The following is a 25,175-nucleotide window of genomic DNA, read 5'->3' as shown; positions in this document are numbered from 1 at the left end:
TTTGCTATGCTGTTCAATCCAAAAGTCTCTAGATTGCCGACTGATGTTATGGGGCATTATGTTTCATTTTTATATCAATTTCTTCTTCCATAGCTTCTTTACATATTGAGAAACTCATGCAGCTGTTACAATAGCCTGAAAAGCAAACATTACACGACTTTGACTCGATTGGCAAACACATTTCGTTCTGGGTTTGATAAGATCAGAACATGCTCCATGTTTAAATACCGTTGGTTTTACTAGGGCAACATCGTTTTAGTTGTTCTTTTTCACACTGAATGTTTGACCAACTGGCACATACTCTTGCATATGGAAAATATACCAATGGCTGTAAATGGGTAACCACATAACCATTTTTCTGTCACACATCCATACTATGTTACTCACAAAACCAAAAGGTCATAAGTTTACATTTCACAATGAATACTTTTCTGTTCCTGAGATATGATACCATTTTCAGTTTCATTGATTAATGATTCAGGGAAGTTACTCCGTAAGAAGCTGCCTTGCCTAAGTCCAAATGTCTCCCTCCGTCTACCGGCAAACAAATGTACTGTCAGTACGACTAGTGGTCCAAATGTGGCCTGGTCCCTGATTGGGCATCATAGGTAATGCCTGTGAGTTAATGCCAAATCTGTTTTCACCAAGCAGGCACTGACTTTGCAATTAAGTCAAAACACTATTAATAATATATTTGTGCAATCTGATCGCCAAGGAAGCTGTATGTTGATGATAGTATTGCTAATTATCGGGTTGATTCTAGTTCGCGCACTGTATGCGCAAACGGATCAAGAATTTGAGCGCATGGCCAGCAGGTATGCCAGTTCCCCATCGGATGGGGAAGGTATACATAGTAGGGCCCGCCCCTTAGATCGCGGCGGGGGCGGTGGAATTGTGAACAGCTTTGGTTCAGTGGCCAACGAAGCAGCGGGACTGCTGGTCAGCGATGACGAAGCGCCAGATGCAGGCTATATAGACAAGGCGGATATAGGATATAAGGCGAGTGACGACGATTGGCGGGATTACTTCGCGAAGAACCACTGGCTTCTGGCCGTTGTGCTGATATTTCTAGTACTTATGCTGTTGACATCTCTTGCCGGGTAAGACTGACTTACCAGAGCCCTTGTTGGACAATTAGCTAACCACATGGCCCCATTCTAACCACACTCAGTATTTGCTACTGCATTTTCTGTATCCGCTGTCGTCGGGTGTACACTTTGAACAGCAATGCCCGGATCTGTCTGTTCGTCTTGCTTGGCATCCTGCTGCTGGCGATCTTGTAAGTTGTTGCGTTGCATTTCTTCCCAAATGCTGACAACCTACTCATCCAGTATCTGGATCATATTGTCCCTCCTGGCCACAATGAAACTGAACAATGGCTTAGACAAATCCGCACGGAGTCGCTGTGATCGGGGAACCAGCAGCGGGACCAGCAGTGAAAGCAGCGCAAGCAGCAGCGACAGCAGCAGCAGCAATGAATACGAAATCACGATCGACTCCAAGGCCTCCGACCTTAGTAGAGATGCTTCGGACCATCTCTACCACAACTATGTAGGCAAGTACAAAAAGTTTCAAAACGATGTCAACAATATGCTAAAGCACGAGCCGGAGCATTCACTATCGCAAGTGGAAAGGGAAGCCAACTTCGAATCCGTTGATAAGTTCAACAAGTTTCTGCAAAATGTTCTGCCGAAGCTGAAGCCCCTATTTGAGAGGCTGAAAATTCTTCTGCCTGATGCTCGTTTTCTCGCCATACAGTTCCGTGATGGTGAGTGAACCCAACAGCGGTTTCCGACTTACTGGTATAGACTGGATATTTTCGTTACGCTTCCCCCTTCGCACACAGCCTTACGTGGCGTCAAGCGACGACTGATGGTGGTGCTGACAACTCAATGTCCTCATAACGAGTGCAAGCAGTTCTATAACGATGAACGCATAAATGCACTCGATATGGGCTGCCTGCACTACGACACGGTAGGTTTTCACAAATGTTATGAAACGTTGCAGTCGTGCTAGCCCGACTCTTGAATACTCTATACCAATCTCTTCTTTGTCAGCTAAGAACACAGTTCACCGATTTTGCCAATAAAATGTATGCCGTAACAAACGGGAAAATGTATTGAACTCAAAGGCTGATTTTCGGTGGTGCACTGATTTTGATGAAACTTTAGATTATACTTGTAGTATTGTGAGCCACTCGCTATAAAAAACCAATAAATACCAAATATGTTTAAGATATCTTCATAACAAGTATATAAAATAATGAGGCTATACAAACATGGTTTGTGGCAAGGCACTTCTGGATGGGTGTGCTAATAAAGAGGTTCATCTAAATCTTTGGTTTGGTAGACTAGTTAGTTCTTAGTGCCTACAGATTTTTCACTAGCATTTGTATTTGTTGGCTAATAAGCTATTTTTCGAGACTTAAATATTCACTAAGACTTCTATATTAAAACATTCGCTTTCACCGTATAGTCTGGTTCTCGGACTCTCCGAGTCTCTGCGTAAAAATGGTGCAGTGGTGCTGATTTTTATTAAATTTCCATTTTCTTACTGTCCCAGATGACTGGTTGGGATGAATATATTTCGGCAATGCAGACAATATCGCACAGCAAGTCCATTGCAAACTATCCGCAAAGAGCCAAACATGAATTGGAGAAGGTAAAAAAGGCAATTGGGGCTCATATAAACATTTTGCACGATGCAGTGCACAAGGAACTAGGACGTGGAGGTAAGCCCTTTGACTGTGATCTCTCGGGACTTCGATAACAATTGAGTTTGCCCCCAGCGCACGAGCTGAATCATAAGCATGGGACGGCAAAGACCCTGCTAGACAAGACTATAGATGAAATGCATCCTTCTAATAGAATTGTAAGTATAAGCAAATCCATTAACTTTTTATAATCCCTAATTCGCCTGCCTCATAAAGAAAAACATAGTATCGAAACGGACGACTCCAAAAATAACAACTTCGGAAGAGGAAACATCAAAGAAACAGCTGGCCCCTCGCTCCGTTTCGAAGTTTACAAAGAAGCTTGGAAAATATTGGTATGCCACAATGATTGTGCTGATTCTTTTAGTATTACTGGTTAGATGGTAATAGATGGTCAATACTGTGTTATTAACGCCACCCATTTTGCAGGCACCATTGCTTCTACTGGTGGCCCTTCTGGTCAGCTGCTGTAGCAGCCGAGTTGGTTCGCGTTTGCTTTGTGCCGCTATTGTGGCCTTGTTTGTGTTTTTTGTGCTTGCCATGATTCTCGTCCTGTTCTACCTTGTGCACGGCGCACTGCTGTATCAGTCAAGCTGCAGCTCGTAAGTCCCTAGTCGTTAAAAAAAAAAAAAATAGCCAATCCTATTTCTAGTACTCTACTCAGGCTTCAGTGGAGCGTTCTTAAATCTTAAACCAAACGTCAATATTGGTATACCTTTTTTTAACGAATATCAATATTATTAAGATATACACGAATGCCACTATTCTCTAAATATATGTAAAGTTAAACGAAGTCTCCTTTTTCAGTTCCTTAGTTTGAGAGGAACAAGGAATAATTCTTGCGGGCTAGATACATTGTGCGATTTATTTTTCGAAAGAAGGTGGCAGTCGTAGCCCCTACGAATACGGATATATGCTACTAAATTACTTCACCTGGTACATAATTGATTACTTGTATTCCCACAGACAGGAAAGTGAGACTTCGAGTAACAAGACTCTTGATCTAAACCTGCACCTACCACGCAAGTTCAGTCGAACCCAAGAGCTTCCCAAACTAAACATAGACGACGTCCTCGAGCGCTGCAAAAAGAATGAAAGCCTCTTCAAAATAATGCAGCTGGAGAAAGTGTACAATGCGCGAGGAATGCATGATCAGCTTATGAAGAACTTGCACGACGCAGCCAAGAAAATTAAAAGCTCACCACTTTCTGGAACTTTGAACGCCGTGTCCATCTACCCAGAGGCCGACAAGATCATGCATGAGTTGCTTAAAAGCAACCTCTCACATTATAACAGCAAAAACTACACGAAGCACATATGCAAGGAGTTGGTGCCACGACCACTACCGGGGATAAGCCAAGGTCTGGACGATATGGCCAATCATATTAAAGAGCCTAAAGATAAAACCGTAAAGCCCACTATCCACAACCAAGCCACTCATCTGCGTGCTTTTCACGAGCATCTTGGCGTGCCGCTGGCTAAAATTATTCACGAAATGCTCAATATATTGCATCAAATCGACAAGATCCTGCTGAACGATAAGGGTAGCTTCAAAGATCGTTTAATGGATATGGTCAAAGATATTAAACGCACAGAGGACTATCTAAAACACAACGCCACGCATCGCATAGATGGGAACATCCACAATCTCATTAAGCAAATTGATGAGCACAAGAAGAACTATGTAAACAAGGCCAACTCCGCCCTCAATAACGATCTGGACACCTGCTCGAAGCTCTCAAATTTTACTTGGCGCGCCGAAGTCGTAAAAAATGAGACCCGCATACGTGGCGGTGGAGGGGGCGATGAATGCAACGGTATAGCTAAGCCTACGGTAAGTGCTTCGAAACTACAAGAGTGCCGCACTATCTTACCTCTCTCCGAATCTGGTAGAATGGCATTTGGCTCGCTCTGCTACCAGCGGCGCTTTTGTTTCTCCCAGCAATCTGTCTAGCCCATCAACTGCGCTGCTCGCTGCGACGTGTAGAACCGGAATACAGGTGAGTAGGGATATGAGGTAGTAGTCCCTGGTGGGATATAGGACATTAATTGTAATTGCTATTAACTTACTTTCAAGCGTTGGCCCATGCATGAAAGTCAAGTCGCATGGAAAAAGAGTTCCTTTAAAGGAATATAACGCAGCTAGGAAACAAGGAATTTAATGTTGAACCTCTTCTCTGCTTGCATTCTACTGCAAAATAGCAATCGCAGTTACTAATTAATACATACTTGTAGATAAAATAGTATTCCACATCAACTTTATTCATCTTAGCGACTGCGTACCGGACTGTGACGGCAACTATGTGACGGCCACAATCATGCCCATGCCCATGCCCATGCCCATTCACGCATCCACCTGGGTCGACTGCTACTGTCCAAACAGCATTACCCCTATGCCACAATCCTATGACTATGACTTTGTTTGCCAGAGCAAACCAAAGCGGGAGTAGGCGTGCCCCGTTTACTTTTGTTTGATTTCACAATAAAAATTAAGCCAAACAAACACTCTCCGATTTCTGATGTACTCGTATGTTCGCTATGCCGCGTATACGATGTCGCCTAATCGGCTCTTTGCTGGCGGCAGCAGCCTTCGCTTATTATTGGGCCGTGAGCAATCACTCAATGAAACTGACCTCTGAAGACCGGCAGGACACGAACAACAGCTCAGTGGCAACGGCGCAGCTGAGGCTATGGCAGCAGAAGCTGTGCAATCATGGCTGGCACCTATTGACGATCTTCCAGGTGCATACCCGATGTCCATTTATGCGTCTACTCCAACTGATGCTAATCGCACTGCCCGTCTACAATTTGCTGCTGCTGGTGATCGGGTAAGTGGCTCAAGTCTGTAGTACAGTAGCCTTTTGAAAATCGTAATATTGCAGCGTGCATCTGCACAAGAGTGCCAAGCCCTGCTTGCAACTTGTCATGGAAGTGCCGCCGCAAACTGAGCTACCAGCTCCGCCTCCATCGCCGCAGCCGCCGGCACCGCCTCGTCGCAAGAGAAAGAAACAACAAGCCCCACAGCCCCCAATAATGCATCGGCAAGCTCACGTATATACGCATCCCAGTGCAGTAGAAATATATCCCAGTGTGAAGGATCCATTTGCCTCATCGCTTCAGCGCAGCCGTGAGCAGGCGGAACAGTACAAAAGTCTACGCCGCAACTTGAAACGTGCCCTGGAAGGGCTGCAGAAACCACTGAATCCACCGTCGTGTTCTCCATGCTCGCAACATGAACCGATACCGAGATCGCCTCCTGCTGCCGTGCCGCTACCCACCTGCAAGGACAAGAGATCGCCGAAGGTGCTGCGCTTGCTTCTCAAACGTATGCGCTGCTCCTTCGGCAAGCACAAGACTCAGCTGCAGGCAAAGAGCAGCGAGAGCAGCGGGAGCAGCACTGACAGCAGCAACGCGTTTCTCTGCCCCCTATGGGAGCGCTTGAGAGCCAGCCGAAAACCCCCATACCGCGGCCCCGACCTTTGTCCAAGTTCGACAGACTCCAGCTTATCCAGTTCCAGTTGTTTTTATGCATACTAAACATCCCATAATGGTAGCTGCATCCGTTGCCAGGCGAAGCATCTTCATAGGAGCTCTAGAGCCGTGCACCAGTGGATCTTGAGGAGCTAAAGCTGCCATGAAAATGCATCGCCTGTAAAACTGATTTGCTCCCGCCAGCGTTTTCTATTTCATGGTATATTTTATTACAATTAAATGAAAAGTGTGTAGTTTTACGATTTCGGATTGCAAACTGATGAAATTGATGAGACGGTTTTTGAACTTATACTCTGTATCCAAGGGGTAAAAGGGTTTAATAGTTTTCTGCGAATGTATGTAACACACAGATGGAGGCGTGGCATATATATTGATTAAGGTGACAAGTCGTGTCTGCTGTCCGTCCGTCTGTATGAGCGCAAGGATCTCAGAAAGTATAAAAGCTAGAATAACCAAACTGTGTATTTAGAATATCCTAAGGACGAGGTTGCGTTTTTCCCACACTTTTCGCTATTTTCCATAACATACATAAATCTTGGAATTTCTAACTGAAATTACGCCATTACATAACGCTTTATGTCATCACGTTCAGTTTTATTTTAAGTACAATTTTAAACACCCGTATAAAAATACCAAACAGCAAAAATTGCAACATGAACAGTCAAGGGTGTAGGCAGGAAGCATGGGGGGCCGTCATACCCCCCCCCCCCCCATCATGCTTATCAAGAATTTATAAGTATATATATGCTTTGTGGGGTCTGCCACGCCTACATACATACATATGTACAAGTACACCAACACGAATAGACACGATTCTGATGTAAGTGTTTGTATGCATGTATGGAATATTTTATATTTAATTTAATTAATTAATTAATTTAATTTAATTAATTAATTTCTTTTTTTGTGGGGTGGTACAGGGTATTTAAGAGTTGAGCCTGCTCGACTTCAGCATTCCTTTCTTGTCATACTTTATAGGCTGCCTTATCATACTGATCAAGAAGAATACTTTGTGGGGTCTGCTGCGCCCTCCCTGACCCCTTGGGTACAGGGTATAAAAATGTCACACTCCCTTTACCCGCATCAAGGGAGGCCAACGATAAGTGTCTGGCCAAAAGAGTTTTTACTGTACATGCATAACTAACATTAATCCAAATTATGCATAATCGCATTTTCCAATCTTTATACATAACCTCACATATTGCACAATTTTGTAGTTTGTGTAATCAAGCATATTTGTATATTGAATTTCATTTAGAAGTACATATACACATATGTACGTAGATATGCATACTATACAAGTATATATAACAATATTTGTGTTTGAATGTCACTTATTTTAACAGAGTGCGGGAGTGTCCTTCATACTAGCATGGGTATGTATGTATGTGCATTGATGTTATGTCTTTACTTATTCATAAATATGAACATATGTATGTACATACATACATATGTTGACATTGAATAGTCAGAGGGTCGTAAAATTTGGAGCCCAATATAGACCGTGTATTATTTTTATGGCAGTTAGTCTAAAATTAATCAGAATAAGGCAGCCCGAAAAGTTGACACATATACGCATACGTAAATGTACGTACAACTGTATGTATGTGTATATGAATGTATCTGCATATGTGTGTATATATAAAATATATATAGTGGGCACACGCCAAAGCAAATAGAGCAGGTCCTTGCAAATCCTCGCTCATCGTCTGTTTCTGTTAGCTTTGTGGGACGCACATAAAACGCTGCATAATCAAATATTTGCCACGGACCATTCCCGATTATTTGCCTGCGTCTGACATCGCTGTCGTGAAACTGACACCGACGTTGTGCTCCCGCTGTGATTTACCTAAGCATCCATGCATTTCGTCGATATATAAAATGGCTGCAGGGCCTGTCGGCAGCTCATTCGCAATCTGTTACTCCTCTGACGCTAGCACTAACCGCTATCGCTGACAAAATGGCTCGCTACGCTCTGGCTATGGCTCTTTCCCTCCTGGCGGTGGCCGCCATGCTTCCAAGCTCATTAGCCCTGCCCTCGCCCGACGAGGAACGCTATGTGGAGAAGGAATACAACCGGGAGCTGATCAACTTGCTAAATGCCGTGCAGTATGCACCCCAACAGCTAGGAAATCTCTGCAAGTATCCTTACTTTTTCGCCAACTCGCTGAGAGGGCCAATGCCAAAGCGGAACTCAGAGCTGATCAACTCGCTCTTAAGCCTGCCCAAGAACATGAACGACGCGGGCAAGTAAAAAGATTTTGCTGACGCTGCAAGGGATCGAAATGGACTGGACTACTTCGGATGCACATTCGTGGAAAGTGTTTGATCGGTTTTTCTTGTTTGCTTTTGTTTTGTTTTGCGCATTCTTTGAGCTCTGCCGAATTAAATTCAGCAGGAGTTGATAATCAGTTAAAGAGTGCACATTTATGTATATCGCTTAAGATATTATATTTACAATAAATAGCAAGTATACACTGTACGATCTACAGGATCAAAACATGAACGTGTTATTTGGTGAATTCAATTTTGATTTGCAAAGGTTTCATGCACATGTACATATGTATCTACTGGTATACCTATGCATACACACATATGTGTTGAATCTATGAGTGCATCCAAATTCATTTAAACTAGATGTTACCAGAGGACTATTCCAAAAACAAAAGAAGTTAAATGGTGCCGAGTTCGTGATATTTCAATTGTTTTAACTTCAAGAAAGCAATTAAAAAAAACCAATTTGAATATTCTAGCTCTTATACTTCCCAATATCTGAAGACCTATAGATATGCATGCCTCTATATATTCAGCTCATATGATGTCTGATTCGTACTAAGACCTGTTACATAAATTCGCACTAGGCTTTAGTTACTGGGTAAAAAAGAAATATTAAACAAAAATCGCGTTCAAGAATGCAAAGTACTTTGCAAAAAAAGGTTCAGAGCTTTGAGAATGGAAATTTTTAAAAAAATATATTGATTTATTATGCAATATTTTTTCCCCCTCTCCTGTGTTCTTTTTAATGTTTTAAGGGAATTCTGCGTGATCTCAATTAATTAACGCTCTTTGTCAGCAACTTTGTAAAACAAACGATAAATATCAACGTATAAGTACAAGTATATTGGTACATGCGAGTATATTATGCTTACAAGTTGCTTTCCAAAGTAAACAGGACTTTTGAAATAGGCCATTTCCTTGTAGTGCCATCGGTGAAAAAATGTGCACAAAACAATGTCGAAACGTTTTAATTGATAATCGAAGTTTATGGTGATTATTTATAGTTCAAAGCTCAAATTAATCAAACATCAGCCAAAATCTTTATTGAAATTAAATGAAAGTGTATTTAGCCTTTCCAAAACATCAATTTATCATACTTTGATCGAATAGTTGGGCTACCGAAAAATTGCTGAGAGTTTTACAATCGAATGACATCATAAAGGAAGCATTAAAACAACACTTCCTAATGGCAGAGCTTGGTCAAAAATTACATTTATGGATATAACTTCCTTAAAGATTAACCTATCTTAATGAAATTTCACATAAGCGCAGGTACATAAGCTTTGGCTCGTTCTTTGTCGATGTTAGAAGAATCTGGAAAACAAGTTTGGCCATTCAGCTCTTATACTTTCAGAGATCCTTGCATTCATTCAGACAGGCAGATGGAGAGACGAATGGATGGACATATATTGATTTGTCTTGTCCTGATTAAGAATGCAGGGTCTTCCACGCCTCCTTCTGAACGTTACTTACGCACTAAACTAGCATACATTTTATGTACAGGGTATACACCATTTTTTTGATCGATTAGACAACGTTCGGATTTCGAACTCACGTAAAGTGTGTTGAATGTTGAACTACACGTGTACTGCGTATTCATACTATAATACACCCGTATACAAAATTTTGTGCCTCTGTCTCTTATAGTCTGTGATATCTACTTAGGCACGAACAAGCAGGCATACACGTCATAATCGTCTCGACATGTTATTTTGTGGGGTCACGCTTCCTTCTGCCTGTTACATTTTCCGCCGCAAACCTAATATACTCTTGTACCTTTTAAGTACAGAATATACAAAGTCTTTTTATCCACATTAAAATATATATCATATTAAAACATTAACCATTCATCTTTATTCAAGATCTGTCCTAGGTTGGACAATTATTAAATATGATAAAATTTTGACAATTCGGCGTGATTCGAACCGAGTGCCTACTCAAGGAATGAACTCACATTGTGGAATTCCTGCTAGCTCGTTGAGCTATGCCAGGCCCCAATTTTGAAAACAGTTGCTGAAAAGAAACTGATCCTGAAATTTTGGTTTTGTTGACTGTAAAAGGGTTTCAAAACGATAACAGTAGTGTTATGATACCCACATACCAATGTAAATTGGAGAATCCTGTTGATTCGAAGATCCATGTGCCATTTTCAGTTACCATTTTATCCGGATCCATGGAACTGTTCAAAGACCCATTGAACATTCCTTAAAGAATAACACCGAATCTGCGGATAAATGACAGACAGAGAATTTAATTATTAATGGATTCGGTCAGTATTTTCGGCCACTTCTTGCTACAATAGTTTCAAGAAGAAAGTAGCAAGTTTCAGTTGCCACCAATCTCACCGAGTGGGTAGGGATTATTGGAGTGCAGAGCAGCAAATCCAAAGCGTTGCTTACTAATTTTGCGCTAATCTAATTGTCATAGACGCAGTTGCAATTCTCCCGGCAAATGCAATTGAAGAATGAATACCTTTATAACTCGGCTTTGTTCATAGATAAAGAATTGTTTTTAGCATACATTCGTAAAACTGACTTTATTAAATTTAATATGATTTACGTACGTTAATCATTTGGCGCTTTTTAAATTGATCATAATGTGTATATAAAATTCTATGAATTTATACACTTTCCTGTTCATGTGTGTATGTATATGTATATTATTATTATTATTTATGCACGTGCTATTCTTAAGTATTTGCATAAAACACGAAAGTTTTGATTAAATATGCGTAAAGCTCAACTGCATTACAAATTTAAAAACTATATCAACACAAAATAAAATGTTAAGTTGCGTACTATTACAATTAAAACATATCTCGATCGTTTTGTGAAACAAGTAAAAAGAACAACAACATAAGTATAATGTAGTAATGTTTAGCTCAAAATGCAGTATCAGAAGCTATTTGTTATCTTCTTCCTACTATAAAAGCTCTGCCGCTAAAGCAGAAATACTCGAATTAACTCATTCCACTTTCCTTGCTTAATAACTACCCATAAATAAACGTTTCCGTATTCATATCCGAATGTGACTGCAACAGAAACAGGATTTAAACATACATAGTTATGACTAAGTCACACGCCGAAATATGAGTGGCACCGTACTGTCAAGCTCCTTGCACGCGGATATATCACGTTAAGGATTATGCTTCAGTGGAAACTCACATATGGCTTTAACTTTTTGCTTCTAACTTGTGGATCTATTCATCTTGTTCACTGATGTGGGTGTCTCACATGAAAAATTCCTCGGTCGAATGGGACAGTGGAAGTCACGTCCTCCCAGGTCGATCAAATATAGTAATTTCTATGACTCGAAGTCCGCGATATGTTGGATCGATAAGTTGTAAGCCCTTTGGATTATAAATGCGCTCGTTTTGGGAAGCAACAAATTTGGAAATCTTACGCAGTGTCTGTGAAAAAAGGAAATTAAAGCATTTAGTGCACATTTTCTTGCATTTTCACGATTCGAACCAACCTTCTCATAATGCGTTTCGGAGCACATATATATTAAGTACGCCGTAATGCAGCCTATGCAGCCCTCACAGTATGTTCCGCAGGACCCCTCTTCCGCTTCAGCGTAGAATTCATTAAGCCTAGTTATAGTAGCCTCGAAGACTGATCGTTCGATCTGAAAATGCACATTATATCAAATTATATGCACAATTGCCATCGAAGTACGTAGATCCGCGTACCAATCCTTCTAGCTCTGTGGGAAGCCTAGTATGGAATCTTACGGATGTTCCCTCGCTATAGTCACGTTGAATAAACAGCTTGCTAAAGCCCACACCACCACCGCCGCTCTGTAAAGTTGTTGTTGCATTGCCAGCCGCTGGTGTGCCACCGCCTTGTGACATTGTGCCTCTGAAAAAATCCGAAATTGTGCTGATAAACTCATTTTGCAGGGTACGAAACACTTGGTTAACAGTAATCATTTTACAAATTCACAATTGTCAAAAAGTGCCACATTCAATTCAAATTAATAAAAACCAGGACCGAACAAGATTAGTCATAATTTTGCTACCACACCGATGGCCTGCTTGGATGGGGCGTCTTACCTTTTTGGTTTATATGGAGACCTGGCCTATTTAACAACCAAATTTACCCTTTAATTCACTGGAAATATAGTAGGTTGTGTTTTCTTTAATAAAAAATACTAGGGTGGTGCTAACGATATACAGATTAGGTTACTTGTAAATCGATATATAGTCGATGTATAATCGATTTTATTTCATGAACTGTGGAGAAGGAAAATACTACTGCTGAAAATACTAAAAATCATGTTTTCTTAAATATTAATTTTGTTATTGTACCTGTTTTTATAAGAATAGAATATAAGAATATGTATGATATATGTGTGTACAATGTACATACATATACATATGTATATATGATTCGTGATTTTATCCCGTTAAGCTTGGAATACTGTTCACTGACGATAAGGTATTTCTTTACTTTTTACGGCGCTGCCAGACCTTGTGCTAAATTATACTGGCCCAAAACCACAAAAAACATTTGAAAACTATTTTAATTTTACGTTTGTAACATGTTATATACAATAATCAGCATGTTTCAACTTATCAATATTTGTGTGTTGCTTATTTAGTCCAAAAATCGAAAGCTTCTGAAAATTTTTTCTTATAATTATGACAGAAAGTTATGGAAAATGATATCTACATACGTCGAACAACCTAATAGCTTTATTTTTATATCAAAATTTTCTAATAGAATTTCCAAATAAATTAATTATTGCAAAGTATGGAAAGAAATCAAGCATGCATTTCTCTTTCAAAAAAGAAGGATACTAGGAGAATCTGGATACCAAGTTTGATCATTCTTGCTCTTACAAGTATTTACAGAAAGGCAGACAGTCGGATGGACAGACGGATATGGCTATATTGCCTCGCCTTGTTATAATGATCGAGAATATGGGGTCTGCCACGCCTCCTTTCATGTGCTACATTCATTCGCACTAAGCTAGTATACCTTTTTACACTATTATAGGGTATAAAAATGTAGATTAATTCGTACTGTTCAATTCTAACGGAAATAAATAAATTTATTATTTACTTATTCCTATTCCATCATCATAGTATTTTTACAATAGATGTACAGAACGGTAGCTACAACACTCGATGCATGCAATTCGATTTTGCAAACTCTATAAAACATAACATTGTGCTGTTGTTAAAAGCCTTAATAAGAACAAGGGAAAACGCTACAGTTGAGCAAGCCCGACAATGGAATACGCTGTACCCAGGTAAACTTCCGTTACTGAGTTATATGAGCCCAAAGCAGCAGCAAAAAGAGGAAGAAGAAGAGCGAACTTGTTGCTGCAGTTTGGGGGTGTTGTACTGGCCAGAATTTGTTTCGCTAATAACTTTTCTTAGAATTGGCCGAATTATATAAAATTAAACAACAATAGACAATTATATAAAAATTATGTGTGCAAAGTTTGATTTAGGTAGCATTTGAAATGTGGACGCTATTGACGAAATTCTGTAGCGAGGGAAGGGGGGGGGGGGGGGGGGGGGGGGGGAATTCCAAAAAATAAAATAAACTCGTCCTTTCTCGGACCTAGGAGAATCTGGATGCCAACTTTGGTTATTCTAGCTTTTATAGTTTCTGAGATCCTTGCGTTCATCCAGACGGACGGACAGACGGACGGACGGACGGACATGTCTAGATCGATTTCTCTCGTCATACTGATTCAGAATATATATACTTTATGGGGTCGGAGATGCTTCCTTCTGCATGTTACATACTTTGCACAAACCTAATATACCCTTTTTACCCTACGGGTACAGGGTATAAAAAAAGCGTCATAAGAGTTTTTCATTTAACATTTTTCAAGATATAAATTTTACGTAGTATGTGCAACAGTTCGTTAGTTGCGATTACCAAGTTCGTACTGCATTTAATACTATAAATATGTATGTTACAAATTGTTCAACGAAACTATTTCTAATGAAAAAGATCAAAATGGTAATATTGGTTATAGAAAAATGGAAATATGTACATACATACATACATATGTGTGCACGTGCATCTTTGTTTTGGTCTTAAATACAAAACTTCCTGTTTTGTCTTAAAACATTTTCGGGACAAAAACAAGCCCATAACAAATTAAGACAGATTGTTTAGGATTGAACCAAATTCGAATTTGTTATTAAATTTTGAGTTCTGACGAAACTGAAAGAAGTGTATGAAGGACGACCAAACTGTGAGTGCCTATTTTGGTTTTGCAGTTGGATTACATATGTACATATGTACATACATATGTATGTATATAGGTGTTGTGTATCGTTTTTAGGTGTGGGACCGCCTTAAAGACCCATACTATAACTGAATGTACTATAGGTCAATAAAACCTTAATACAGTATTACATTTTTGGTTTTTAAGTAACGAGTACAATATAAAGTATTCCAATATATTTTCCTCTCCCATTTACACTGAGTCGTAGAGATTTAAGAACACATTCCATCAACGCACCCTCACACATCGGAGTAGTCTTATGTGTGAAGGTATGTATAGCTATTTGCACAGCTTGTCGTGCCATTTGTGCACGCTTCTTGATCTAAAATGAATAATGTACCTATTCGCTGAGAGTTGCTCAATTGGAATAGGTGACGCCTACGTTTTAGTATCTAGCCGAAGTTCGAGCATGAAGGGTTATCATTTGCACTCACTGTTCGGTCTTCTATTTAGTGTGGTCGTAGCGCTCCAGGTCGATCCTAGCAATGCAGTGCCAATTGTTGGCGGACGCATCGTGTCAAGCGTGGGCAGTATTAAGAGACCTCTTCCTTTCTTGGTAGTTTAACTTGAGTGAAATCGCTTTCTCCTTGCAGGCAGCATTAGCAAATACCCTTTTATGGTCTCCTTGCAAGATGCCATCTTCGGAACACCCATGAATACCACCCAGACTCTTCGTCATTTCTGCGGAGGCAGTTTAATTAATGGGCGTTGGATACTGACAGCGGCGCACTGTGTGTGGAGGAAGTAAGCATTAGAATCGATTATAAGGTTTAATTGAATTTGTTTACCACAAACACTTTTTCCACTAGAAAAATTGAACATATAGTGGCATTTATTGGCTATGAAAATATCGAGAATGTGAATATGCTTGAGCCCTATGGTCTGGAAAGCGTTGAGTACATATACTTCCAACCGTAAGTTAACGCACATTGACAGCCAATTCAGTAAAGTTTGTTGACTTCAATGCTAGAAGACAGATGGCATTACCATTGAAATTGCAAACTGACAACAACAAAATATGACGATTTATTTTAAAATCGGACCCGTACCTTTAGATGAGGCAATGTCGGATAAAATGTGTTTTATATTTTCAATATTACTCTTATTTATTAGATGTAAATAATCTATGATAATCTTTCGAAAGGCGCCAAATCCGCATAGGAAGCCTTTTGAAACCAATGCCAACAACACAAAGACTTTTACTGACGTGCGAAAAGCTTTTAAGGCAATTCTGGCTTTGGTGCACGGTAATTAATAAATTGGATCATAGAGGTGTTAATCAAGAAAGAAACTTTCGATCATAAGCAAATTAATCCAGTAAGTTATTAAATGTGAACAGGACGCTGCCTTGTATGCAAAACTTTTGTAAAATGTTCAGACAAATAGAAGATCGTAGAACACGGATCAGGTTAATACTTAATACCACGCATCATCTCGGAGATAACCGAACTTTCTCAGGAAAAACTGATTGCTCAAAACCCCGATTGATCATTGGTATAGAAACGAAAGAAGATCCTCATAACGGCTCATAACTCTCATTGTTGTAAGAGTTACCTGAATATTAAGAAGTCTCCTCCTTCGAGAGCTTTCTTTTATATTGTACCATTAATAACGATATTCTTACAGTTTTCGGTGAAGGGTATAAATATGGCCTTAGAATTGTTACAAGTATTATCCATAAAGATCAATGCTAATGGGCAGCATTTTTATACTCTGTACATGATATGTACAAGAGTACTATATTAGATTTACGGGAGGTAAAAAATATAACACACAGAAGGAGGTGTGACAGACCTCATGAAGTATATATATTCTTGATCAGCATAACAAGATGAATCGATCTAGCCCTGTCTGCCTGTCTGTTCGTCCGTATGAACACCTGCATCTCAGAGACTATAAGAGATATATAGATACTCCAAATTTTTTACACAAGCTATACCGGTTACTTTTATTTTATATTTTTATACCCTGTACCCGTAGGGTAAAAAGGGTATATTATGTTTGTGCAAAGTATGTAACATGCAGAAGGAAGCATCTCCGACCCCATAAAGTATATATATTCTGAATCAGCATGACGAGAGAAATCGATCTAGACATGTCCGTCCGTCCGTCTAGATGAACGCAAGGATCTCAGAAACTATAAAAGCTAGAATAACCAAAGTTGGCAGCCAGATTTTCCTAGGTCCGAGAAAGGACGAGTTTATTATTTTTTTTTTAATTTCCCCCCGCTACAGAATTTTGCCAATAGCGTCCACATTTCAAATGCTACCTAAACCAAAAATTTTATCCAATTCGGTCAATTCTAAGAAAAGTTATTAGCGAAACAAATTCTGGCCAGTACAACACCCCCAAACTGCAGCAACAAGTTCGCTCTTCTTCTTCCTCTTTTTTGCTGCTGCTTTGGGCGCATATAACTCAGTGACGGAAGTTTACCTGGGTACAGGGTATTACACTGTCGGGCTTGCTCGACTGTAGCGTTCTCTCTTGTTTATATATTTGGAAGGGGAAGGAGGTGAACCCACTGCCCCCCTTATAGGGGATTTTCGGAAAAGCCGTATGTGTAAAAGTCTACATATATCTCTGAAACTAATAACAGAAAATTTTAGTCCAAGATGTTCACATGCAGAAACACGCATAGACACAATTTCTATAAAAATGTACAAGTACATTTATACACCCTTTACGTGAGTTCGAGTACCCAAGGGGATACAATCGATCAACAACCAATTTTTGTAATATTACAATTTTGTCTATTTTTTTAGTTTATAAATTTTATTTAATATTTTACACATATGTACTTGTTTTTTTTTCATACCCTGTACGCAAAGGGTGAAAAGGTATAGTAGTTTTGTGCGAATGTATGTAACACACAGAAGGAGGCGTGGTAGACCCCAAAAAGTATATATATATTCTTGATCAGGGTGAATAGCCGTGCCGATATAGCCATGTCCGTATGTCTGTCCGTCTGTTTATTAATTAAATTTTTTTAAATAATTTTTTTTTATTTTTCCTTTTTTGTGGAGAGTACAGGATATTTTACGGTCTTGCTTGACTGTAGCGTTCTATCTTGTTTTTTTTTTTTTTAACAAAACATGAACTACCTATGTTTGGTCTTTAGTTTGACAGAAACCGGAGTTTTATCGCCGTACGGCCCTTTGTTAGGAATTTTTTTATACAACTTTTAATGATGTGGTGGTTCCTACTATGTTAAAAGGTGATTAATGTGTAATTTAATTTAATTAGGTCGAATAACCGCAACGACATCGCTCTCCTCTACATGAACCGGCCTTATTTAACCGATTTGAAGAGTAGTTTACAATTTGCCCGGCTGCCGCCACAAGGCATGGAGGCGGATGATAATGGCAAGTATAATAATCGGCAATAATGCTCTCTTTTAACGCCACTGTCTATTGCAGAGCCATGTCGTATTATTGGATATGGTGCCATCCAGCACGGTGGTCCTTCTCAGGAAAAGCTCTTGGAAGCGGAAGTACGGATCATTGGAAACCAGGAGTGTCGCAAGATTATTGGCCATGTTTGGGCTCCACAGAATGGAGCAAACACCGTCTGCGCTGTGGGCTACAACAGCCATCAAGACTCATGCCAGGGGGACTCGGGTGGTCCACTCATATGTTCCTATGGCGGACGCGACTACATCTTCGGTCTGGTATCTCATGGTCTCACGTGCGGCATCAAAGGTATGCCCAGCATCTATACGGTGACTCGCCCATACTACGATTGGGTGCAGTTCCTGATTAAGACCTGATGTCAAGTGTATATAATTTATTCATTATACGAATTAAATAGAGAACAATTACGAACATGATATACAAAACATAGTACGAGTACGAAAACTCAGACTACAGTACTGCACTTAAGTGTATTACAACATGATTACTACATGTTTCTAACGATGCTAACAAAGCAGGTTGGCCCACTAGCTGGCCCCTATATCTACGAATTTGTAAACTGCTACATTTCAGGCTTTTCGGTTGACGATTTAACGATTGCCGTTTCATTGGCAGACGTATCCTCGATTCGATCGGAGAGTTTTCCCGTTCCCGTCTCGGGCAGTGTCAGAGTAAGCAGACCTGCTACTAGAACGCAGCAGCCGCATATTGTTGTTGGAATGTACCAGCCGAAGTTTTGACCCAAAACATCGACTACATAGGGCGCCGAAATGGAACCAACATGCGCCCACGTTGAGCAGGTGCCGAGCGCCGAGTTGCGGATCTCAGTGGGATACAACTCCGCCGTATATAATGTAACAACAGAATAAGTGGCGCTGATGCCAAACCGACCGAGCATGGCAAACGAAACTATCCATGTGGTGCTGCCTGCCGGCACGGCCAATACCAGCAATAGCGAAATTCCGGTCAACATGAATAGGAACATTGTGGTGATGCGTCGCCCCGTGAAGCGTAGCATCACAACGGGCAGGAGATAAGAGGGAATATCTACAATACCCGTAATGATCAGATATAGATAGCGACTGACCGAGAGGTTCGCAGCATTGAGAGCTGCAAAATGAAAAACAGAGTTTAGGGAACGGACTAGTGCTCGGCACTTGTTTTACTTACCCGTCACGTAATAGCTTAGCGATGTGACACAGAACATGAAGTAGGACGTAAAGATCAGCTTTCGTACTTTGGGAGATGCATAGAGCTCGATGAGAGAATGTAGCGGGCCAGTTTTTACTTTCTGCCACAGTGAGACATCTTCTTCCGGCTCCAGCTGCAAATGGGGCATAGACAATGCAATTATGATCACAATCTTGCAGGCAAATCGCATAAATACATTTCTGTTTGTTTGCTTTGTTATCGGGTCCTCAAATTCTTCATATTATGATTTGTTCTCAAAAATGGTACTATATTGAAAAATATGGATAGTAGTATAACTTAAATAAGACCCACAATTGAAACGCTCTACAATGTCCTTTTCCGTTGAGAGCGGAATAATAATGAAAAAAAATTTAACACTGCATTTAGACGTCAGATGGGAAAACATGCAATTATTTCAGTAGTGTTTTATTTCAATCAATGTTTACGAAGCTTCAGACATAAAACCGGAGTTTGTTATAGTATTTGTATTTGTCTTTGTTGCATGTGCTAAAAGTAAATTTGAATTCAATATTTTTAACAAACTTTAGATTTTCCTACTTTAAGTACAAGTATATTGCCCAATACTGATGTGGATCAGACGAAACTCCTAACAGAAACTTGTTTATTGGAAAAACCAACAAAACGAACCAATGTATTGTATTATTAAATACAAACTTGTAATTTATGTTTGAATTACATGTTTGAAATACTAAATTATAATAAGTTTGCGGTTAGACCCAAGGATATTAAATTAATTAATAAAATTTTTTATTTTTTATTAAAATAATTACATTTTTTTAATTCATTTTTTTTTTTTTTTTTTGGTAGGGTGGTACAGGGTATTTAAGAGTTCGACCTTAGCATTCCTTTCTAGTTTTAAAACAGAATACTTCATCTTGGCTATGTCAAGCACAGCTGCCAGTAGGTCTTCCCGTCTAATTCTACCAGAATATTCTTACTGCTCTATCTCTACACCTATATTAATATCTAACAGATATAAAATATATCCTCGCTGAAAATTCAATTTCAAAACGTTAACTCGTTCTTTGAAAACTTTGGCGCCCATGCTTCTGGTATCTGTAGCTTATAAATCATCAGATCGATTCATACTTCACTCTTATATAGATGGACAGATGGAGAGACTACGCTTTGTACAATCGTCGAGTTCTGTGTTCAAATTACAATTATCTATCTCTACCTGTACCTCCCAACACAACTCGCGAGTTTTAACCATACCCAGAGAAATCGCTGACAACAAATTGGCTTTATGGCTAATATTCTCTATCAACTTTGGTATTGGGTAATAATTGTTTTACATTTTTATTTTTAAGAAATTTATCGTCGAAAAATACGAAAAAATATTAGTTATTTGTATGATGTATCAGTTCCCACAAAGTTACAATGGAAACATATCCCCCAATTATGAAAACACGAATTATTTAGTCCTTTGAGCTTAATCTCGAAGCTGGGTACTTACCGGCTTCTTATCGGTGACGATTTCTTTCACGTTGGAAACTGGCGATGCTCCCTCTACCTCATAGTGGCTAGGCTGCTTAAACAGAATCCGATAGACGCGCTCATACCGCTGCTTCGTAATGAGCCAACGCGGCGATTCATCCATCAAGCTGCCAAAGATAAGCATGACGTGGGTGAACAAAGCTGTATATGGGCTACTTATATGAGGTTTGACTTACTAGCAGTTAAGTATGAGGAGTAATGCTGGAATGCTGAGAGCTAGCTGCAAATAGCGCCAGGGTTGTATGAGGTAGCCGGCAATGGCTAACAAAATCATGCCAACAGGATAGGAGGCCGAGAAAGCAATTGACATCCAGGAACGATGCTTCAGGCAAATGTTTTCAACAACTAGTGGAAAATGGATTTTTTTAATAGAAATAAAATTCATGTTTTATTTAATTTACTCATCGTAAAAGCAGGGTAGAACAAGCCAGATGAAGCAGCACCTAAGGTAAAACGTCCAATCAGGAAAAGACTGTACCAGGGAGAAAATGTGCAAAAGAAGCTGCCCACTAAAAAGAAGGCGGCCCCAAGTGTAAATGCGGTTTTGCGTCCAAACCTGACAATAATGCCATTCATTTTATTAATAAGTCATCGCACATACAAGTTTTGAATGATCTACACTCACTTGTCAGCCAAAATTCCAAAGGAAAAGGAACCACAAAACTTCCCCAGCGATATGGCAACCTGTGCTGAGGTGCGTTGTATGCTTCTATCGCAGGTCAGCTCCCAGTCCGCCACAAAAGTACTTTCTGGGTGAGCATACTCGTAGTTGCCCTTCACTTTACAGGATACTATAGAAGGCTGATTGATCTCGGCCATGTGGTTGGTGTAGTTGAGCGCCGCATCATAGGACATTCGACTCAATTCCTTGTAGTCCCAATCCCAGACGGTGCAGCCACCCGATTTCAGCTCGCGCTCGGCTATGCTGCGCTTTTGAGCTAGTGTCCAGTTGGAGCGATCCAAGTCGTCGATGCCGCACCATTGATCGTCGGGTAAATGCCCGAGTATTGTGTAGGAGGACACATGAAAACCGTTCAAAATATTTGGTGTGATGCACAGGAAGAAGAGCGCCCTGTGCGAAAAAAGAACAATTATAGTATTTGGTCAAATTGATTAGTGAAAGCGATAGTTTTGGAAACGTGTAGTTTTCAGTGAATAGTGTTAACTAATGTGGAACTCTTTGCACATTCGCACCACCACATTAAGTGTACTAGCAAATAGATAAACTGATCAAAATACTATAAACGCAATGTGTTGATTGCGAAAACAAAAACAACTGGGGAAGGTTAGTGACACATGCGAATCACAAAATAAAAACAAATTAACACCAGGGCATGTTTTTGTTCCCAGATGCTGTTATTAAGCATTCAAATCATGACGCCGCAATGCCGTCATTAATCATTAACCAAATTTGGCAACCGGAACGTCATCCGTAGTGTGGACATATCCGACTTCGATTTTTACTTTCCGTACTCGTACATTATTAAAATTCAAAGCACTCGAGGACTGTTTTGTTTTACGACTAAGCGCCCATACACACGCTCCTGGAGTGTATTGCGCACAGCCCTGAATCACTTCAGATCACGGTCCAAAGGCATTCTCCTCACCGCGCCCGCCTTTCATCAAACAGACGCGTAACTTGCGTAGTAGCGCCTCTCTTATCACAGTGTCTGCGGCCATTAGCTCGAGGAGGAACGCTGACACCGATTTCATCGCATGATCTGCTATTACTAGTACCGGTTCTAAATGGTCTATTGACAAAGCTCATTTACACTCTAAATCATAATCTCAACAATGGTCGCGTTTCCCAGGGTTATCAGGTCTACATGGGTGTGCTGGTACTTAGTGCACTTACTGTTCGTATTATTTTTAATATTCCTATAATTATATTCAATATAATATGTACAAACGCATACATACGTGTATATGGCATATATTTTAAGTGCTAATCGACTAAAATTGTTCATATGGTGAGACCAAATCTCAGCGACGTTCGAACAGAATTGGAAGAATCAGTAGTTGTAGGAAAGAACAAATGTTTATAGTTTACAATTATGGTATAATACCATTGATATATTACTGCAGATATGTATGTAGTTGCAAGTATATTTGCATTTCCCATTTCGGCAAATCATAACACAATAGCCTTTAAACTCCACGTGATTTTAAAGTCTATGCTGATCATTATATACAGACCATAAACAATAAAATTTACTACATAGTGATATTTTCAATTCCAAGTACGTGTGAGTAGAATTATGAAACTTACTCAAACAATCTATACGTGTTTAGTTTTCATTGCCGTTTTTGTGCCGCATTGCGAATTAGTAATACATTTTAATTTTAAGCCACGTACAAGGCATAAATCTAAGCACATACAAAATCAATTGCTTAGAACTCCATTACAAAAGGCCTAGTCAGGAAAAAACAGAATGAAAAATTCTATGCTTGAACTAATGCTGTTTGGTAATGGCGCTTAAAAGTATTTTTCGTACATGACTTTTTTTTTTAAATCAATGATGAATAAATCTCAAACGTAAAGCAGAGACCAACATTTAATAGAATTCCCACATGATGAAATTGGTATTTCATATTTAATAGTATTAATATTCGTAGTATTATGTATTTTAAATATTATAAATTAAATTGCATAATTCTGGAGACTGTAGAACTGCAGATAAACAGACCTGCCAGCGGGCATAATGAACGACTCAGTACGCACCCAAGCAGGCTGACCATGCTTCTGCTTGATGCTCGACCAATTCCTCGGCTCCAAAGAAGCCAGTCGATATACATATGTACATATGTATGTTTGTACTATATTGAACTACTTTTAACATAAACTTCTACTTTACCAAATGGTCTGTATTGCGAAACTTTAAAAGTGTAAATTAACCGTAGTAGAAGTAGTATAACAATTGTATTAATAATAATAATAGAAAAAATTCACTTAATTCGCAATTTTAAGTAACATAAAAGATTTTCGAATTCATCCAACCAAAATTCAACTCAAAAATTATCCTTCTTTGAACACAATTAACAATGGAAGTCCCAACCGTAGTTTAAACCATTATTGCTTAAACATACAAAAATGAGAAAGAAAACAAAAAGCGAACAGGAAAATCGCCTAATATGAATACAAACATAAATACATACATACGTGTACATACGTATTATACAAACGAAATACAAACTCACCAAACAAAAGCACCACCACTTCCCACAATTTCCAACTGTTTCGTGAGCAGATCTTTCATGCCATTCTCGCTGATGCGCTCCTTTGTTTTTTCAGGATTTTCATTCTTTCGAGTCATTATATTTGTATCACAGCTGTATTAAGCATTCACAATAAAAAGAACACACTTGCAGTGCAGCACGGGACTTCCAGATGTACCACGTGATTGCCTTCTACTGATGTGAGCTCAAAACACTGGCGTTATCAAGTAATTTGTGGTTGTGGCGTCTTTGCAGCTCAGAATGGAACTAAAAATAAAATTCATATCCGTCGCTGTGGCGCTGTTAGAAAGCAGTGCACATGGAGGATTGCGACACTGAACTTGATCTTAAATTTGAACTTGTTTTGCATGTATGTATGTATGAATATACATACATACATACATATGTGCAAGTATTTATAATCTATTTCAATTAATTGCTGAATTTCAAATGCAACAACCGAAGTCGGTATTTTGATTTTTGCTTTTCATAGACATACGAGTATGTAGTATGTACTTGTATTATTGTTTATTGTCAGCATCTGTCCGCTGTCCGACAATCGGGTGCAATGACTAGCCTCTGGCATTGGTCAGTTGTTGATAATGGCAGGCGACGTCTCAACGAGTGACTGGGTCACCGTGTGCTCTCGTCGTTGTCGTCGTTGCAGCAGGTCGAAGGCAAAGAAAAAGGCGAAGGTGTTTTACTTTCACTTTATTGAAAATTTCTCAATTGCCGCCTTGGCGGGCAATGTATGCCATATTATGCTCGTTATCTGTTACCGTTTCGATTTTGAATTTTCGTTTATGTTTTGTGCTTGTGTTTTTCAACATGTACGTAGAACGAGGAGGGCACAAAGAGTACACAACGACACGTTTTTCATGTGTTTATATGAAAATTAAATATATTTAGGTGTCTACTTTTTTTTGGGTCGGACATCACTCTTTCTAATTTCGTGCGACTTCGAGTATGCACCGAGGAGCGCGTGTGTTTACTGTTATGTTGAATTTTTTGATGCCGTGCGGCACACCAACTATTCACCTACTCGTCCACTCGCCGCTTCGAATGCGTCTCACACACTAAGCCCGCGGGAGGCCGATCGTGCCGTT

At 39.6% G+C, this 25,175-nt stretch overlaps 6 protein-coding genes across 6 annotated transcripts; 4 read left to right on the top strand and 2 right to left on the bottom strand.

The window, feature by feature from the left end:
* The first annotated feature begins 804 nt into the window (after positions 1–804).
* Positions 805–5,188, top strand: LOC115625483 (prominin-like protein). Its single transcript, XM_030520531.1, has 11 exons — positions 805–1,100; positions 1,172–1,279; positions 1,332–1,768; positions 1,847–1,974; positions 2,563–2,731; positions 2,789–2,871; positions 2,930–3,088; positions 3,143–3,315; positions 3,680–4,547; positions 4,607–4,713; positions 4,986–5,188. Exons 1-11 carry the CDS (start codon positions 805–807, stop codon positions 5,161–5,163), a joined length of 2,706 nt encoding a protein of 901 aa, XP_030376391.1. The 3' UTR covers positions 5,164–5,188.
* LOC115625289 lies at positions 5,183–6,444 on the top strand. The gene is made up of 2 exons (XM_030520301.1): positions 5,183–5,541; positions 5,596–6,444. The coding sequence occupies exons 1-2, from the start codon at positions 5,243–5,245 to the stop codon at positions 6,248–6,250; spliced, it is 954 nt and encodes a 317-aa protein (XP_030376161.1). The 5' UTR covers positions 5,183–5,242; the 3' UTR covers positions 6,251–6,444.
* A 1,693-nt stretch (positions 6,445–8,137) lies between these two features.
* LOC115625290 (protein PDF) lies at positions 8,138–8,705 on the top strand. The gene has a single exon (XM_030520303.1). The coding sequence runs from the start codon at positions 8,166–8,168 to the stop codon at positions 8,457–8,459; it is 294 nt and encodes a 97-aa protein (XP_030376163.1). The 5' UTR covers positions 8,138–8,165; the 3' UTR covers positions 8,460–8,705.
* Positions 8,706–10,990: 2,285 nt separating this feature from the next.
* On the bottom strand, positions 10,991–12,639 carry LOC115625359 (golgin subfamily A member 7). Its single transcript, XM_030520394.1, has 4 exons — positions 12,537–12,639; positions 12,174–12,342; positions 11,957–12,109; positions 10,991–11,891 (listed from the first exon to the last, which is right to left on the bottom strand). The coding sequence occupies exons 2-4, from the start codon at positions 12,333–12,335 to the stop codon at positions 11,751–11,753; spliced, it is 456 nt and encodes a 151-aa protein (XP_030376254.1). The 5' UTR covers positions 12,336–12,342; positions 12,537–12,639; the 3' UTR covers positions 10,991–11,750.
* A 2,504-nt stretch (positions 12,640–15,143) lies between these two features.
* LOC115625482 (chymotrypsin-like elastase family member 2A) lies at positions 15,144–18,562 on the top strand. Its single transcript, XM_030520530.1, has 5 exons — positions 15,144–15,261; positions 15,328–15,478; positions 15,544–15,648; positions 17,978–18,096; positions 18,151–18,562. The coding sequence occupies exons 1-5, from the start codon at positions 15,144–15,146 to the stop codon at positions 18,498–18,500; spliced, it is 843 nt and encodes a 280-aa protein (XP_030376390.1). The 3' UTR covers positions 18,501–18,562.
* On the bottom strand, positions 18,503–25,130 carry LOC115625421 (organic cation transporter protein). The gene is made up of 7 exons (XM_030520461.1): positions 24,052–25,130; positions 21,479–21,925; positions 21,255–21,409; positions 21,030–21,198; positions 20,813–20,960; positions 19,315–19,468; positions 18,503–19,254 (listed from the first exon to the last, which is right to left on the bottom strand). The coding sequence occupies exons 1-7, from the start codon at positions 24,165–24,167 to the stop codon at positions 18,707–18,709; spliced, it is 1,737 nt and encodes a 578-aa protein (XP_030376321.1). The 5' UTR covers positions 24,168–25,130; the 3' UTR covers positions 18,503–18,706.
* Between the last annotated feature and the right edge of the window lie 45 nt (positions 25,131–25,175).

This window comes from Scaptodrosophila lebanonensis, unplaced genomic scaffold (assembly GCF_003285725.1).
Source record: "Scaptodrosophila lebanonensis strain 11010-0011.00,11010-0021.00 unplaced genomic scaffold, SlebRS2 tig00000072-arrow-pilon, whole genome shotgun sequence".
Lineage (NCBI taxonomy): Eukaryota > Metazoa > Arthropoda > Insecta > Diptera > Drosophilidae > Scaptodrosophila > Scaptodrosophila lebanonensis.
The sequence above is the reverse complement of the archived record's forward strand: the minus strand, read 5'-3'. Positions and strand labels throughout refer to the sequence as shown.